This window comes from Lontra canadensis, unplaced genomic scaffold, assembly GCF_010015895.1.
Source record: "Lontra canadensis isolate GAN:19392208 unplaced genomic scaffold, GSC_riverotter_1.0 scaffold48, whole genome shotgun sequence".
NCBI lineage: Eukaryota > Metazoa > Chordata > Mammalia > Carnivora > Mustelidae > Lontra > Lontra canadensis.
Genome location: NW_022631042.1, coordinates 8,169,801 through 8,189,333, shown reverse-complemented (window position 1 = coordinate 8,189,333; position 19,533 = coordinate 8,169,801). Strand labels below are relative to the sequence as shown.

The 19,533-nt window shown below is 36.2% G+C and overlaps 1 protein-coding gene across 7 annotated transcripts in view; it reads left to right on the top strand.

Annotated features, from left to right (window-relative positions):
- The window catches only part of PHTF2 (putative homeodomain transcription factor 2), a 119,971-nt gene that overhangs the window by 64,990 nt on the left and 35,448 nt on the right, over positions 1–19,533 (top strand). For 3 of the 7 annotated variants that reach the window (XM_032873273.1, XM_032873269.1, XM_032873270.1), the window contains exons 4-8: positions 427–438; positions 6,060–6,129; positions 6,712–6,870; positions 12,958–13,123; positions 14,041–14,205. In XM_032873273.1, the coding sequence (XP_032729164.1) occupies positions 427–438; positions 6,060–6,129; positions 6,712–6,870; positions 12,958–13,123; positions 14,041–14,205 (572 nt within the window). The remainder of the gene's footprint in view (positions 1–426; positions 439–6,059; positions 6,130–6,711; positions 6,871–12,957; positions 13,124–14,040; positions 14,206–19,533) is intronic. The other 4 variants (XM_032873274.1, XM_032873272.1, XM_032873276.1 and 1 more) reach the window with 2 other exon arrangements.

The following is a 19,533-nucleotide window of genomic DNA, read 5'->3' as shown; positions in this document are numbered from 1 at the left end:
TTTTAAGATTTATTTATTTGACAGACATAGATCACAAGTAGGCAGAGAGTCAGGCAGAGAGAGGAAGGGAAGCAGGTTCCCCGCTGTGCAGAGAGCCCGATGCGGGGCTCGATCCCAGGACCCTGGGATCATGACCTGAGCCGAAGGCAGCGGCTTTAACCCACTGAGCCACCCAGGCGCCCCTCCAAACTTTTAAATACAGAGGTAAACTCTTATGCTGGTGGAGTCATGTGTCTTTACCTCTGATGGGTTTTTTTGTTTGTTTTTGTTCTGTTTTGTTTTGTTTTTTGCTTTTTAGTATCCTCTGTTCTTTTTAAAACTATTTTCTAATGATTATTTTTTATCAGCTCTCTTCCCCTTTCACTTGTCACCTTATACTTCTAGTTTGCTTTTCCTCCCCTTTGATGCTGTCATTGCTCTGTACAGTTTATTAAACTGGTAAGTGTTTCAGGACTTTTCCCGCCTGAGTGGTCCTGTCAAATGCTGCTCTGCTTCATTGAGATCTGCTTTTGGTGCTACTAACAGAATGATTTGGACGCAGGTAGAGCCGCTGAAGAGTTGGTTATTTTTAAGAAGAACTTAGGAACGTAAAGCATTAATAGAAATGTTTTTGTAGTAGGTGGTTTCTTCTTGAACATGTAATCACTTATGCTGATAAGACATTCTCATAGGCTACCTTTCTAGCATGAAAACTATTTTTTTACTAAACTTGTTCTGTTTCTTAGCAATTGCTCCTTTTTGATAATAAGAGTTATATTTTTCATTTGCATAGATGATACTAATCTGTGTGTTCCTGCACGAGCTAAATTTAATCTGAGCCCAGAGAATGTTATTTCAGTGGCTTGACATTTTCTATTTTGTATGATAAGGTTTATGTTAGATTGGAAACCTGTGTCTATAGTTTCTTAAAAATCTGTCAAAAAAAAATCTCCGTGTTTAAACAACTTAGTCATCTATAATAAAGAGCAAGATTCTTTGCCATTGGTCAGTTTTAATCTTTAAACTATTTTTGGGAAGAATGTAAGTTGCTGTAAGCACCTGCTGTGTGTTAAATACAGGATTAAATCATGGGAAAGATGGAATGGATTATAATTTGTAGATGAGATTCATAATTACAAATGAGATCAATTCAGTTTAGGTCTCTGTTGGGGAGTGCAGGGGGAAGCAGCCCTGAGGAGGTTAGGAAAGATTTTCAGAGGAAGTGATTCATGAGCTGAGTTTGACAAACATTGGGGAGAATGAGGAAAACATTCCAGACAAAATGAAGAGCGTATGAAAATAAACATGCAGGAAAGAAGGAACAGGACTGACTGAGGAATCCTCAAGGAGCTTGACTGGTAATAGGTTGGATGGAGGAAGGAGATTGGGGTGGTTGGACGTGAATCTAGAAAGGAAAATGGGAGTCAGATTGTGCAGGGGCTTAACTGCCTCACCTGGGAGAGTCTGGACATAATCTGGAAAATCATGAGGGCGACATTGAAGGATTTTAAACAGAAAAAGTTACCTGGTTAAATTTGTGTTTTAGAAACTTGACTCAGGCTTGGTGGGAAATACTAGAAGAGGAGCAGATTTGTAAATTGTGCGTTAGAAATACTCAGGTGGTACTTGGGAGGGAGATTTGGGAGTCCTCGATATGAAAGTGTGTGTATATCAGTATGTATATGTGTGCTATACACATTTATTATAACACATTATATCAATACAACTGTAGGAGTGACATTTACACTGGCTGATGACAGGAAGAGGCTGAGAACAGAACACTGGGAAACAACATTTGATGGATAGGTAAGGAAGAGATAAAAGGGAAGGAGGTAAGAGATCCATGAGACAGTAGTATGGCAAGAATATCGTGCAGAGTGAGGATACTCAGGCAAGCGAAGAGCAGCGTGCAGGTTTATAAGAAGCCTTGAAACCGTTTAAGCCTCTCATCAGAAAATACTACATTCCTCACTTTTAGAACTATTTTAATGCCTAAATAGAAGTTAGGGTAACGGAGGGTTATGTTAGCCGTTCCTTGATGCACTGACAGGGTGAACTTGGAGAAGGCTAAGAACTGTAATTTTTTTTCTGAAGTATGTCTCCCTTTAAAGATAGCATTTTGTAATAGTAAGTGAAGAAGTAAGAGCAGTATTAAAGCTTACTCTTATTATTTTGGATTAAGTAAAGGGGTCACTTTATTGATAAGCCTAAAACATTCCCTTGTGGAGGCAAACTGTTTATAGTGTAAAATAATTTTGCATTTATTCTAAGGAAGATAGAGATACAACTGTGGTCTGTTCATATTAATATTTGATTTTAAAAGAAACCCAAAACACTGTACCTTATCCTTAGAAAACACTATACAGAATGCATTGAGTTTGTCCTTTCTTACTGTCACAGCAGTGAGCAGCAACTAAAGAAACCAAAGAAAGCCATGAGAATATATTCCTTGGAAATGTCTATTTTTTTAAATTGAAGACCTTAGTTGATATTGCTAAAGTTTTTTCTAAGTTGCAAATTATTTTTTTTCTTAAACATTTTAGAAATTATAACCGAAAACTTCCATTTTCTGTTCACCTTGACCCAAATTTAAAAGTAAATGGAATTTCCCCCAGTTTTAGTACTTACTAGTGTTATAAGGCTTCAGTAAAAAAGAACCATGCTATTTAAAATCATTATAGAGGAAAAACAGGATGGGGAAACTAAATAGGATTTCTGGGAAGTGAAACTGATGGTTATGTCCTTTGGTGGAATTGCAGTATTATAATAGTTCCATCCATGGGACATCTGCATCGTTGAACAGAAGTACTTTCTAAATTTAAACTGCTGTTAAAAGCTTTTTGACTCAACATTATCTGTGTACTTACAGATTTAAAAAACTTCAAAACTTCATGCAATTTGTGTTATTTTGCCATAGGAATGTACTCTAAGAGTTTAAGTGTATATATATTCAATAAAGAATATATTACTTGGATTTCTTGGAGATTAATTATATTTATAGTGCCTGATTGTTTCTAGTTAAGTCAGTAGTTGCTAAAATCTTTTCTTTTGAACTTAGTTTTCATTTTTTGTTTGTTCATGTAAACTTTTTGATGGTCAGTAATGATAGTCCTGAAAGCTATGCCATTTTGCATGAATATAGTGTAGTCTAAACCAACTTAAAATTTTCCAGCTTAAAATATCTACATAATTAAAATCAGATCTTACAAATGCTTACATATGGGTGCTAATATCTTTTGTGTTTAAAATCATTAATGTTAGAAGATTTATCAGTGAAGTTTTTCTTTGTTTTTCATATTTTAAACTCTCTAAAATATTCTGATATGTTACTGTGAAGGTGAGTTTTATCAAAGCTGGCAATTAGGAAAAAATATAATAAATAAATAGTTAAGTGTCTGACTCTTGATTTTTGGCTCAGGTCATGATCTTAAGGTTGTGAAATTGAGCCCTATGTCAGTCTCTGCTGGGCATGGAGCCTGTTTAAGATTCGCGTTCTCCCTCTCCTTCTACCTCCTCCTCCCCCTGTTCATGTGCACATACTTTCTCTCTCAAAATAAATAAATAAATAAATAAATAAATAAATAAATAAAACCGGCAATTGTGCTGTGACTCTACAATGTAGCTCAAACTAAAGTTTTAATAAAATATTAAATAGGAAATGAACCACATATGAAAAAGGTCAAGAAGAATGAACATGTTGAAAAACAACACAATTGCATAAATCAAGTTAATTTACTGTTCCCCTCATAAGAACTTTAAGTTCTTTAAACAACCTGATAAAAATTTTAGGTATACAGCAGTAAATTAAGCTTCAGATTTGTCATAAAACATTGGTAATAAGATTATTTTCAAATTATGTGAAAAATAATGTATAAAAGAAGTAAATCAAAATATGTAGTACTGTTAAAAAATGTTGGCAGTAATAAAGGTTAAATCTCAAATTTCATACCAAATTTAAATAGTTCTCTATTAATGAAATTTTGTTTTTACATGTATGTATTATCAGAATTGCTTTTCCACTTTGCAAAATACTAGGGATGATTCATAGTCTGCGAGCCACTTTATCATGAATTAAAATGGGAAATGAAGTACAGATGCAATCAGGTCTCATTAATTCACAGGAGTTAGTTCTATAAAGTTAGCATGAACACTGAATTAGCAGATACTGACCATTTCTCCACCTCTAGTCACACTTTCATCAAGTGATCAGTACATATCCCTGTTTTATGTATGTTTCTGTTGAAAGACACCTTGTTTAATAGATGTTGTTGCTGCATTAACAACTGAACTCATGACCAATGACACTGTAATTCAAGCCCAAACATAGCCCATCTAGCATACATCTTCTCAGTGAGGCACATCACAGCCTTCTTTACACGTAGGAACACTAGACCACCAGACCACACTTCAGTACTGTGCTTGAGGTCCATTTTTAAACAACAAAATTACCAACAAGAAGTACAAAAAAAGCAAAACCCAGCATGAAATTGACTGTGAAAGGGATACTTATTTTCAGCATGAGAGCTGAAATAAGAAGGCAGATTGTTGCCTTGTTTGACTGCAGCTGGGAGTGTGTACATTGGGTGACTCAAATTTTTTGCCACTCTTAACTTCGTGCATATCTGCAAATGACTACAAAAGTGCAACAAATATTGATTTGGGAATAAAATAAATTTGCAAATAAAGAATATGTATATGAGGGCTGACTATATATAAAACTACCATGACTATGTCTTCTATCCTCTTTTTTTCTCTTGTTTTTTTGTACCTCCTGAGTAGTTTTCAACTTCACATGGACAGACTATTTGAAAGGGTTCAACAGTTCATTGCTTCTTGATTTCAGGGTGCATTTGGTTTAAACATTTCAGTTAATTCTGAGCTCAAATAGTCTCCTCTTCTTTGTTTTGGATGCAAACAGTACTTAACTAAATTTTTACCTTAGGGGTCATCGTTTTTTGGATCAGGACCAAATAGAATTTACTGCTCAGTTACTTGATTAATTGAATGAATAGTAAACAGATCATCTAAACACCGTGTCTCATATCTCAGCACTCGGCTTCTGGAGGAATTTAGCCTAAGCCCTTCCAATTCTTAACATCCTAGTTTTGTGTATGTGTGTGTGTGTGTGTGTTCAATGATTTTGATCTCTACCCTTATTCCCACTCTGTACACTGGTGGCAGAAACTTAACCTTAGTGTTCAATAATTCCGAGTTTAAACTAATTCAATTTGTGACTTCCGCTTTTCCCTCCTCCTTCGCCTGGGCATGGCGTCTAAGTTCTAAGGTGATTAGGTGGTATCATGGTCTCCTTAGTGCTTGGCATGTGAACATAGTGGTGATCCTGAGGTATGCATCATCCTCTCTGGGTCTCAGCTAATACCACCCCCACATGTTGGCATCAGCTGAGAAGTCTGCATCCCTGTCTGTCCCCAGCTTTGTGAGCTACTGCTTCCTGCAGCAGCGTCCTCAGCATCACCCCTGAGGGCCTCTCAGGGCCCCTGCTCCCCCAGTCAGCCTCAACACACACTCCTGTGCAAACCTGGGCCCACACAGTCTCATGGACCGTCTCAGACCGCACATCCAGATTGGGTTGTAGAGATAGTCTTTGTTCTAGAATTTTGCTTTCAGTAATAAACAGCCCTCCCCTGTCCACACATCCCTAAATTGATCCTTTTGGGAAATAATAAAATGTATTAAAATACTACACTTATGTTCCAGTTGTAACAAAGAAGTCATGTTTTATGTTTTTCTCCAGTATATTCCATAAAGTTTTTTTTTAGTTGAAATCTTTAGAATTTGATTATTTTGTATTAGTCTGGACTTTAAAATACATCTATTGAATTCCAATACTATTTTTTTTATTAAGGTATAATTGACATATAGGATTATATTACTCTTAGGTATTCAGCATGATTCCATATTTGATATTTGTATATGTTGAGATATGTATGTATTGAGAAATGATACCACAATAAGTAGTGAACATCCATCCCCATACACAGTTAAAAAGATTTTTTTTTTCTTGTGATAAGGACTTCTAAGATCTACTCTCTTACCAGTTCTACTTTAATATATTATAGGGTTTAAGGAATAAACCAAAGAAAACAGCACATGTGAAACCAGACCTCATAGATGTTGATCTTGTAAGAGGTGAGTCTTGAATAAATTAAAGCTTAATGCAATTAGAAATTGACCTTGAAGGAAGAGAATTCAAAGTGGGTTAGATATATGTTTGTAGGAATAAAAGCAATGTGAGCGTAAGTGAAGGCAGGACTTGTACAAGAAAGAGATAATGGAGGTATTTAAATACCATTGACTAGTCTTTACTACCACTAAAGATCGGGCTAAGAAATAATAAAAAGAAAAGAAAACCAGCTTGTGTTTGCCTAGCAAGCTATATGGCTTGGTTATAAAAATGAAAGTAACTTTTTCTTTTAAAGTAACTTTTAATTCCTAATTGAAACTGACATTTGAACATTGTCTTATATTTATAAAATATGTGGGAGAAATTCTGCTGTTATTTCAGTTAAAAATTGTTTTTTCAGAGTACCTGAGTTAATATGATAGCATGAGGAATGTTTTTAAATGTGTTGAATACCCCAAATTGGGCATTTCTCACAGTGTAATGCAAAATAAAATTACACATAGTTTTTCTTCAGATATTGAAATTTTTTCTCAAAGGAAATTAAAGAATGATAAATGTACTATGTCATTTTATTTTACTTTTTCCAGGGTCTGCATTTGCAAAGGCAAAACCTGAAAGTCCTTGGACTTCTCTGACTAGAAAGGGAATTGTTCGAGTTGTGTTTTTCCCCTTTTTCTTCCGGTGGTGGTTACAAGTAACATCAAAAGTCATCTTTTTCTGGCTTCTTGTCCTTTATCTTCTGCAAGGTATAATTAAGTGATAGAAATTCATTTTGCTTTTAACTTCCAGGGTGTTATGTATTTAGAGTTACTAAGGCTTTTTAAAAAACATATACTAATTATACTAAGTGTGAAGATACACATTGATTGTGATATTTCATTTAATAAGTTTAATAAGATACGGTTTGGTATTAAAAATGTTTGAGAAAACAAAGCAGTTATTTTCCAGTATAATTTAATGAAAATTAGAATCTGTGGATGGCTAAAGAAAAATACAGATTGAGAGGTATTGAACAATTAGAAAGTCTCTTCAAATGCACATACATACCACATATACCTACCACCAGTCTTTTTTATACAAGCTGTATGAGTTCATTTTTCCTGTCTCAGCCATGGTTTCTTTTTTCTTTTAACCTTTGTCTTCTGGACTATCCTCATTCTTTACGGAGAATCTATACACCATTTTCTGAGTGCTCTTCAGATTCTTGTTTAATTCTCACAACCACCATGCAGGGAAGTATAGGTACTGGTGTTCCGCCTAACTGATAGAATGGGATCCGAAGGACATGAGGGTCCAAAGTCACATAGTCTGCAGGTGCAGGAGAGTCCATATTCAAGTCTAAGCAGTCTGACTGCGGAGCGACATGCTCAACAGTCCCAGCATGCTGCCTACCAGCACGGACGCACTCGGGTGCCGAGTCAGAGCCACAGCATATAATGCATAATATATGATGCTGGAGAGCGCTCGGAGGCCTGAGGAAGACACCACTCACATCCCTGCGCTCTAATAAAAACGGTGATTTTAATTTAGTGGTTACCCTTTCAGTCATTCTAATGTCTTGCTTTTTTAAAAACATGATTGTAATCCTGAATGATTATTTAAATATGTTTTATCAACAAACTCTTAAGTAAAAAGATAAATATCTTTTCTTTTTTCAGATAAATGTCTTTTAAGTAAATGAAAATGTAGTAAAACCTATAGACATTTATTTAGGTAAAGTTTCTTTTAAGCCAGGGTACATCTTATATACATAAAAGGGAGTAAACTCTGAAGGTTTGTGATTTTTATCAGTAGAGAGACTATGTGTTTATTTCTAATTAAAGAAATGATAAATATTCTTTGCAGAAAATTTAGAAAATGTAGGAAAAAAAATTTTTTTTTAAATTTACCTACCCAAAATCTTGCCTTTCAGTTTACTGTGCAACATTTTTAAATGTTGAGATAATTCTGTATAAAAATTTATATTTTCTTGCCTTATGTCATCACAAGTATCAGAGTCTTAAAAATACATTTTTAAATTATTGTAAAATATTCTGTGCTATATCAGTGTTGGACATTTAAGCTTTTTGCTGTCTTTTGCTATTATAATGACTAGTTTCCATTGTAACTAGAGTGCATATATTGTGTCAGAAATTTACTTACTGGCATGTCTATGTTAAATAAGAAAGACAGGTTAGATCAGACATGAAAAAGATATTTTTCATTTCAGAACCAAAGTTTGACATTGTAAGTGTTCCTAAGTGGTGAACACTGAATATTCTTCTACCAAATCAAAGAAGTGATTTAACCTGCTTCGAGTCACAGCCAGTGACAAAATGATATGAGCCTTAATGACCCCAGGAATCTGCTGGTACTGCTCGAAACCCCTATGCCTCCACATTTTTGCATAGAAAAGTAGGGTGCAGTGCTCTGAATTACCTCATTCTCTATCCCACCTTTCTCCTAAGAGCTAGAAGGAATCATGTGCAGTCAGATTTGGTTTCGTATAACTGTGTATAGTTTTTTATTTCAATTACGTGCCTTTTAAGTATCTCAGCTATGTATTCTCAACTCCATTTATGCTTTTTGCTTATGTCATTTCTCACCAGATTACTGCCAAGAGCCCTTATGTCTTCTACCTTCTGTCCTTTTACCTTTTAAATTGGAAATTCAAACTAGCCACTTAAGGTCTAAATCTCTTCCTAGTTATTGTTGCCTTCAAGAGGAAAGCCACATTTTTAGTCTGTCCCTTGTTGAATCTCTCCCCAGGTTTTACCAGGCTAAATTAGCTCTTTGCTCTTTTTTTTTGTGTTGTTTGTGGTGTGTGTGTGTGTGTGTGTGTGTTTTAATTCTGTCTGCCTTGGAATGTGCCCCTTTTTTGAGTGGCCTTCTTCCCTTATATTTACCTAATCTGCATCTACTTCTTCTCTCAGACTAGGCATCAGGTGCCACCTTCTTTGAGAATCCTTTCCTATCCACCCTCCCAATATATAGCACTCTTCATAGGTATTTTATTAGTCTGCTTGGGCTGCCATAACAAAATACCATAGACTGTGTTGCTTAAGCAGCAGAGATTTATTTTCTTACAGTTCTAAAGTCTGGAAGTCTGAGATCAGAGTGGCATCAGATTGGTGTCTGGTGAGTCTCTCTTACTGACTTGTGGATGGCTGCCTGCTCACTGTGTCCTCACATGGTCTTCCCGCTATGTGTGAGCAGAGCGAGATCTCTGGTATCTCTTTGCCTTAAAAGGACAATGGCCCAATCGGACTAAGGCTCCATCCTTATGACTTCATTCAACCTTTACTACATCCATATACACACTGTAGGGCATCAGCGTATGAATAGGGTGGGGGGAATAATTCAGTCTATATTATAGGTATTTTGTTCCTTTATGTGTCCCTCTTTTTTTCTAAATTGAGGAGAGGCAGTGAGCAGAGACTGTGGTCTTATTTGTCTTACTACTCCCAGTGCCTAACATCTTCCACTAAATCTCAAAGATTGACGTAAAAATTAAACTTCAGATATCTTATATTTCTGATGATTATCCCTAGAGTTCTGCTTGACCAGTATGTGAAGTCCTGCCTTGGAACTTTCATGCCTAATAAAACATTTTGTCTTAATTGAGCTCTTAGAGGAATCTGTAGAAGTACTGCCCAGCAAAAATCTTCAGTAGTTCTGTCTAGTTCATTGGACTTCATTAAATGATCAAAAAGTATAACTTAACAGTATATAAGAGAAGTGAATGATTTCTTCGTAACCCTTCACTTAAAGGGGAACAACAGGTGGGAGGTTATACCAGAACCACTGTCTTAGGAACTGAGGCCACAGAAGGGATATGGATACAGGCACAACCAGGAAAAAAAAAAGGGGGAGAAATAAAGTTGCTCCCCTGCCCCCACCTTTTCCTGATGCTTTCTACTGGCAGAATTTTACAGAATATAACAACTTCCTGTTAAGATACAAAATACGGTTTGTTGGTTCCCAGCCCCATCAGAGGATGGTGTTGATAGGGCTGAAAGAATACAGATAAATAACCAGAAAGAGGTTATACAAAATCTGAAGTTCTTTAAGATGTTCTTGTTTGTGCCCAAAACTCAACCTCTTTTTTTTTTTTTTTTAATATTTATGTATTTATTTGAGAGGGAGAGTTGTGGGGGGTGGGGTAGAGGGAGAGAAAGAGAGAGAATGTCAAACAGACTCCTTGCTGAGCATGGAGCCCAATGCCGGGCTTGATCCCAGAACCCTGGGATCATGACCTGAGCTGAAATCAAGAGTGAAGGGCTTAACCCACTGGGTCCATCCAGGCGCCCCAGGAAACTCTGAACCTCTTTTTTTTTGCTTTTTAAGATTTTATTCATTTATTTGACAGAGAAAGAACACAAGTAGGGGGAGCAGCTGAGGGAGGGGGAGAAAATCTGGGGTTTGATCCCAGGACCTTGGGATCATGACCTGAGCCAAAGGCAGACGCTTAACCCACTCAGCCACCAAGATGCCCTGAAACTCTGAACCTCTTAAGTTGCATTTGCATCCCCCTTCTTTTTAAAGATAGTTTAGTTAATGATAGCAAATAAAAGTACTATTTGCCAGTGTTAAGTACACATTCACTTCTGTAAGAAGCTTTTCAAAGTGTTGTTGTTTATTGTTTTAAAGATTTTATTTATTTGACAGATACAGATCATAAGTAGGCAGAGAGGCAGGTAGAGAGAGAGAGAGAGAGGAGGAGGAAACAGGCTCCCCGCTGAGCAGAAGAGCCTGATGTGGGTCTCGATCCCAGGATTCTGGGATCATGACCTGAGCCAACGGCAGAGGCTTAACCCTCTGAGCCACCCAGGTGCCCTCAAAGTGTTTTGTATGTATTACCTCACATGAATTTATGGTACCTATATCCTATTTTATTGTACAAAAAAATAAACCAGGGCTCAAAAAGGTAAAGGGATTTAATAAAGGTCGCATCAGAGTTCATATTAAAAACAACAGACTAGAGTTTTCAAAATTCTGGACTCTTATAGAACAACCAGAGATTTTTGAGTTACATTCCTGGGTAATTCATAAAGATGATTGGCATTTTAAAAAATTTAAGTCTTTTTTTTTTCTTTTTAAAGGAACTTATTATTCAAGAGAACATAAAGCTGAGTAGTTGTGTTTATGATACCTTTTAACACATGTGAGGAGATGAGCTGGTATTTGAAGTTTATATCGTGGTATGGTAGACCAGGATCCTTTCAGTTGCAGGTGGCAGAAACCAAATGCAAGGGGCGCCTGGGTGGCTCAGTGGGTTGGGTCTCTGCCTTCAGCTCGGGTCATGATCTCGGGGTGCTGGGATTGAGCCCCATATCTGGGCTCTCTGCTCAGCGGGGAGCCTGCTTCCCCCTCTCTCTCTGCCTGCCTCTCTGCCTACTTGTGATCTCTCTCTGTCAAATAAATAAATAAATTTTTTTAAAAAACCCAAATGCAAGCTAGCTTTTGTAAAAAGTGTTGTTTTTGTTTATGCCACTGATCATGAAAATTTTCCAAAAACCCAGAAAACTAGATAGACTACTACAAAAACAATAACTGGGATAGCCATTTATTCAGTTTGCTTGGGACTGTCCAAGTGTCCAAATCTACTTGTGTTGTCCTTGTGCTTTTATTAACAACTCTCCTTTCACTCTCAAAAGAGTCCTGATTTACATGTTACATAGTTGTTCTAAATAGCATATGCCCATCTTTTTAATTAAATTATTGTATTTTAGAATATGTACTTAATATAACTTGTTAAAGTAAATTACATACATCATGATGTTTTACTCCTGAATACATCGACATGCATCTCTTCAAAATAATGCACCTTACATAAGCACATTACAATAATCACACCTAACAAAATGCACAAAAATATAATTTTCAAATTCTCCAATTGTCCTGAAACAGAATTAGGATCTCCTAGGCCCTGTGTTCAAGCATCGCTGGATCTAGGGGCTCAGATGATATCTTCACTTTTTATACTGGTGTTTTATTCTCATTGTGCTGGTCTCATGTCTCTTAAGGAGGTGGCTGATGTGGCCCCTGGCAACTTCATATTTCTGTAGTCCTTACTGTTTGTGATGTGGGAGAAGGACCTTTCTAACTACCTCTATTAATCTGTGAAAAAGATTCTGATTGGTCCTGCTAAGGTTACATGCCCATTTCATTATTAATTCCTGTGCCCACAATTAAGACCCTGGTAAGGCTAGATCACACATCTGTCCCTAAAGTGGGAGAAATACGACAATTTGATTGACAGATAAAGGAGGCAGGCTCCCAAAAGATAGACATAAGGTCGGTCTGGAAAGTATAAAGGATGCTGAGCAAGCAAAAACAAGATCTCTTCTTCCTGTGGTAGTCTTAGCATTGGTGAGTGTTTACTCGCTTCCCTGAAGAATTTACCCAAGTAAAGTTATGTTGTTATTTCTGAGCAGATAAATCTCTATTTGAAAAGAAGCTCTTTATAGCCTTATTACACACCTACCATAGATTTCCGTGTTTGTAAAACAAAGCAATTAAGTGCACTTGAGGTTAGTGGTTCTTTTGATTGTCTGTGATCTTATCAGGAATGCCCTTGGACTCATAGCAGCTGGTTTTCATTGCAGCATAAAAATGTGTGCTTTAGAGACTGTGTTGGATGTTATCTTGTTCCAGGAGTTTATTACCGAATACTGTGGTTAGCCAGTGGCAAACAAAAAAATAGTCTGAAAGAGCTTGTCTGCAGTAATGTTTTTAACTAATTTAAATTTAGAAAAGTAATCTGAAAGAAGCAATGTTAATACAGTTTTTAACGTTTTGAAGAGGTGACTGTCAGATCTATAATTAAACATATTTTCTTTCCCTCTTTGTAGTTGCTGCAGTAGTGTTATTCTGTTCCGCTTCTAGCCCACATAGCATACCTCTGACGGAAGTGATTGGGCCAATATGGCTGATGCTGCTCCTGGGAACTGTGCACTGCCAGATTGTGTCAACAAGAACACCAAAACCCCCTCTCAGTGCAGGGGGTAAAAGAAGAAGGTACTCTTTTAAAAGCAGCCCTTTTGTGGATTTGTGTAATTTGAATCTAGGATTGTTCTTGACTCGAAGAAAATGTTATCTTGTAAAGTCACTCTTCCAAATAGACCAGGAAGCTTAGCTACCAAATGATTTAGTTTATGTGTTTGCTTCACGGCCATTATGAGACCACATACCTGTTTTTGTTTTCTTTCCTAAAGCTCATTTCCAAGGCACTTGATATTGTAGGGAATATATTAGCTGGAATTGCTGATAATTCCCTCTACTTACAAAATCTTGTACTTACAAGATACTTCAGCAAAAACAATAGCCAGGAAAAAAAATTCAGCTAAATTCTGTTTATTAAATACTATTCAAAGTTGTTTAATATTGTCTCTTGATTAAGTAAGCATAGCAAGTCTCTCTGGCCACTCAGCACAATGGAGTTCTGTTTAAGGGTCTTTTGGAGCAATTCCTCCTTTGAATATGGTTGCTAAGAGATTGCGACATTTGCAGTTTGGGGATGTTGAGATTTAAGCCCTTCTCCTTGTGAAAAGATAATACCGACACTAGATAAATAGCATTGTTGATCAGTTAGATTGTAATTCTTTCTGTCTAAATTTTTTTCTTTCTTCTTCCGCAGATAAGTGGCATTCAAATAGGGAAGAAATGCTTTGTAAAAATCTGTCCAATGATATCGTTACAACCTAATGTTCACTCACCTGTCAGTGTGAACAAGGAACCATAACCCAACATTTATAGAAGTTGCTCTTGAATATGTACCTTAATGTTGGCGTTAGCTTTTCTCCAGTTAATAACTGAATTTTACTGTGTTTTAAAGTTCCTGTCTTTATGTTTGGTCACAGTTTTGAATGTGCTACCAACAGAGTGGTTGTTAACATTTTAAAGCCACCTTCTGCTCTTAATCTCTTCTGATCAAGGAAATTAAGAAAAGCAGCCCATTTGGAAGTCCATAGGGAAGGAGATGGTTCTAGCACCACAGATAACACACAGGAGGGAGCAGCTCAGAGCCACGGTACCAGCACCTCTTACAGCATGGGCGCTGTCTTCCGAGATCTCTGGCACGCCGCTTTCTTTTTATCAGGGTTTGTATTTATTCAAGGCTTTATATGGCATAGAGATGCACTGTCCCTTTTCTGGCACTTCAGTCTTAGGTAATATAATATTAATGACTTTAGCTATGACATTCCCATTATGGATTTTGTTTTGATAAATTATAATGCTATATATAGATAATGGAATAATAGAGACCATAAAGTTTACTTTGGGATCTGTGTAAATATACCTGTGTGAGCATGAGTGTGTATACATCAAAGTATATCTAGTTGGGATTTCTTGATTTTTATTTATTTTGTGATTTCTCAAGTACCACCTTACTTCTATTAAATTGAGTATTCTGTTTTTATCGGCACTATAGGTCAAATTGGGCTTTTTGTATAGTTTGTATCACAGTAAACATTTACCAAATAGGAAAATGTAATAATGGCAAACTGCAAAAATAAACCTAACTCAGTCTTGTATTATTATTTTGAAAGTTAATGCAGAACATTTCAGAGTTATTAGTTTACATAGACATGTAATAAATGTAAAAAATATTAAGATGGTATGATCAAACTACTGAGTATACGGAGTAAACTGAGTAGAACGATAAAAGTTGCTAAGTTAATAAGTCAAGAAAAGGGATACTGCACATAACTATTTTGAACACTTTTGCTAACTCCTCTCCTAATATCATTATTTCATCCCCTTGTGATTGTGCTTTTATGATCAAGTTTGTCATGTATTGGAAAATTAAGCAGTTGTATCCTGGGGTATTTTCATTGCTTGTAATTTTGAGGGAAATTGCACAAAAACCTAATAGTTTGAAATAACGTGGCATTAAATTGGATCCCCTGACTATTCCAACCACCTCTTCTTCATCCAGAAAACATTTACGTTTTGTTTTATTTTGTTGTGTTTTGTTTTGAATTTGAATTGCATTCTGTCTTTTTTTCTTTTAATAAATAGCTCTCTTTTCTGACAGTAGGATGTGATAATTTTATCTCTGCAAAATCAGTGTCTTACACACATAGCGCAAGACTTTCTGATGAGATGAGCAGTTATAAAATAAATAGCACAGAGACTGTGTTTTGCTTTGGGGGAATCATTTAGTTGTTTCTGTTGTCTTCTGTTACATAGCATTCAAAATGCCCCTAGATCAGTAGGTTTTAGTGCCTTTGGATTTCTGCTGTGTTTCTTTAGTCAAATGAGATTCACACTTCAATTTTCTTCCTTTGGGCTATAGAATGACCTTGACTACCAGTCATTGATAATGTAATGGCTAAATCCTTTTGGATTTATTCTCTCTAAAGTGACAACTTTATAATCTAAATGTTTTTAAAGTTGTACTATTTTCAGCTGTTTCATTTGGAACTGGTTTGCTAGCATATGAATGAGAATGTTTTAAATATTAGGTACAAAAAGATCTTAAGAAAAATGTTAATTTTGGAAGTTCTAAATTGAGTTCTGACATCTTGATGATGTCTTGTTCTTTCAACTTTTGATAAATTAGAAAGGCCTTAAACTGGAAGATCAGCTGAGACTTAAAATTGTTTCTGGTGATAATAAATTGAAAAGCTGGATACTTCCATTAAGGTATCTGAATTAGCAACACCGATGCGAAAATAAATGTATAGCCCCTCAAATGTCTAAGCTTTGTGTATAGTGTCTTTCGGTTTTCTAGATGTTAGGATGAAAACTACTATTTTTACATCCTGTGTTTTAAGTTGGAAAGGCTCTATTTATAATTTCTAAGTACATTTCATTCTTAAGATAAAACTATTTTTTTAAACAGGACATATTTCTCATTTGAAAAAAAATAGTATTTATGTAAAAGAACTCTATGAAACTGAGAAAACAAAGCCAAAGAAAATATCAAGTTACAAAGATGTAGAAATCAACCATATTTCCTAAGTATTTAGTGCTTTAGTTTTAAAGAATTATAGTCTTAAATTAACATAATTATAATATCTACTAAAAAGATTGAGTAGGAAGAATTATATCTAGATAGTATATCTCTTCAGCGTAATACCTATTTTGGAATTCAGATACTGTTTTTTTTACGTGTCCTTTAGGATTAATTTCACCATCACAATATCACTGAAAAACAGTCAATATAAATTGACTTGGCAGATTAGAGACATATGCCAGAGTAAAACCAGGCCACATGTTAACTCACATGCCTAACTGACCTAGCCTTTATTTATTTATTTATTTATTTATTTTTAAAGACTGGCGGGTATTTGGTGGTGGGGGAGTTGTTTGTTTTTAAAAGATTTATTTTTTGTGGGGGGGAGTGGAAGGGCAGAGGGAGAGAGAGTCTCACTTAAGCGGACTCTGTGCTGAGTGCAGAACCCAGCACTGGGCTAGATCCCATAACCCTAAAGTCATGACTTGAGCGGAAACCAAGAGTCGGACACTTAAGCAACTGCACCACCCAGGTGCCCCCTGACCGACCTACCTTAAATATTGCTGTCCCATTTAACCTCCATATTGAATGTTTTTAACACTTAAATGAATGTTAAAGATTTAATAAATTGGCTTTCTTCCCATAATGGAGCATACTATATAATGTAAGTAAGAGTGGTATGTAGTCCCACCATAAATTTTTGGTACAGGGATTAAAAATTTGGTTTTTAGTGACTGCAGTTTAAATAGCTCAGTCATTTAAACAGTAAACTAGGTGAAGTCTGTCTCCCATAGACAAGGATGAAGACCATGTAAATGTCCATATATCCCAGATTTTTAAAAATAACTTATGCCACTACTAGATAACTCATTAATGTTGCTATAGCCACTGTGTTTTAGAATTGGACTAGTTCTAGAACATTTATGGGTACCATACATAAATCTGGTACATAATACATAATTTGGTGCATACCTCTCAAACTTAGGTGTTGTAGAGGATACATAGGGAAACATACAAACCCATAAGTCTTTGAAAGTCTTTGTTAGCATATCTTCAAGGTGTATGCATAGCTGCACACAGCTGTGATGGTAATATGTAGGCTCCTGTGTCATTTTCTTATATCTGAGATAGATAGTATGCATTCTGTTACTCTAGCCCCCCGCTCCCTTGTAGAAATGAGAGCAGGACTAGAAATTTCATACCATGTTTTAGAACAAGAGTTATTTGCTACTGTTAACTTTCCCCATAACCACTCTCTAATGTCCTTTAGTACTGGAAGGATGATCTTCAGTTGGCTCTATTGATATACCCCTGAGTATTTTCTAGAGCGCCAATAAATACTCTCAGCTTCTTTCCCTGATGAGGTTTTTCAAATAGAAACATACTGGTTTTCCTGTTTGATACAATACATTTGAGATTTCATAAGCTAGTAAATTCTTTAAAAGTTGTATTAACTCTTCAGTTAAAGTTTTCAATGTTGAAAAACACATCCAGTTTTATGATTTATTTATGGTGCAGGTTGTACATTTATTTGCATTTTTTCAGACAAGACCAAAATCATCATCCATCTCACAAAGGAACTACACTAATTAGACTACTTAAGTTTCTAAAAGTCATTTCCTCCTATGTGTATTTGTGACATAGAGCTATCCTTCCTGAATGGCAAGCATAATACTTTAAAGAAAATTCTACACAGGTCATGCCAAAGATTAATGCAGTAGGCGAGTTACAGAATTAGCTCTGAAGTTACAAAACATGGCAAGCCTTAGCCATGGTAGTGGAATTGCACATTGTGTCTTTGCAAATGCTTTTTGTTCAAAATCCAATGCAGGAAATACTTCTTCTATCACAGAATAAGTAAGATCACTGTAGATTTGTATGACTCCTGTTTTCAAGGCAGTACTAACCTCACTGCCCACGTGCCTGTGACTCATGGTGTTTGGGTTGATTTAAGCAAAAATTGTTAACTCTGCTTTTACTAAATGAGTGTATTACATGCATTCAGTGTAGCTGTCAAAAGGTAGATTTTTTTGTGGATAATACTAAGAAGTACCATTTTTTTTCTACACTGCAGTGTTTTAATTCCTGACACCAGCTTCTCTCTACCCTGTTTTTAATTTAATTTTATTTCATTTATTTTTTTAAACAGCCCAGTACAGGGCTTGAACTCATGACCCTGAGATCAAGACCTGAGCTGAAATTAAGAGCTCAGGATGGATGTCTGACTGAGCCACCCAAGCGCCCTCTTCCCTGTTTTTTATTTTTGGTAGAGAATGATGATTTAGAAGTATATGCTTATTTTAAAACCAAAATGCTCTTCACCTTGCTTTAATTTACTTTTGTACATTTTTTAAAGTTGATTTAAATGAAGTAGCTTCCCTTTAAAAAATAGTCTAAGTAGAATTTTACAATATTAGTATTTTAAGTAAATCTCTCAGTCCCACTGCCTTTCCATAGTATCTTTATGCTCTAAAACAAGGGAATGGGTAATTAAGCATCTGAGTCTTGGTAACCTATGTTCCTTTTGAGAAATAAATATTATTCTGTGAGGTTCTTAATTTCAACTGTTAATGTCACTATGAGCGAAGCAGCACTAGACATCACCCAGAGCAGTCATGGGCTTTAACCCTCTTTACCTACATTAATTGGAATTTAGCTCTCCCAGCTCTTTGTCCTTTCAGCATTTTCCCTATGCTCAACTCCAGAATGTCCTAATCGGGTACAAATCAATTGTACTTTTGAAAAGATACGATTTTATTTTTAAACAATTTCAAACTTACAGAAAAGTTGAGAGAGCAGTGCAAAGAACTCCCACATGTCTTTCACTCAGAGACCCCATTTAAATTCTGCTGATTGTCCCTATTAATAGCCTTGTTCCTTCTCCAGAAGCTCTAATCTGGGATCATGCGCTGCACACAGTGGTCATTTCTCTCTAGTCTCCTTCATTCTGGAGCAGACATCAGCCTTTACTCAAGTTACATGGTTTTCACATTTTTGAAGACTACAAGGTAGTCACTTTGCACAAAGTCCCTTACTTTGGGTTTATGCCCCTGGTCGGGATCAGTAGTGACTTGTGAGTCCAGAATGTGCTTATCTCTTCCCAACTCCTAGGCCCACATTATCAGTTGGTAGTTGAAATTGGCCATGGTGGGATTATTTACACTATGGAAATCAGGGAACACCACAGACAAGAAAGGACTTTTTACCTCTGGAGAGCTAGTTGTTTAACAATTAGCAGTGTAATACTGAGTTAGTAGTGTGATGTTTCTTCATGAAAACCAAGTTACGCAAATTTGGCAGGAATATCATAGAAGTGATACTTCTTCTCATTGCATCCTATCAAGTGGCAAACAACATAAAATTTGTCCCCTTGGGACGCCTGGGTGGCTCAGTTGGTTAAGCAGCTGCCTTCGGCTCAGGTCATGATCCCAGCGTCCTGGGATCGAGTCCCACATCGGGCTCCTTG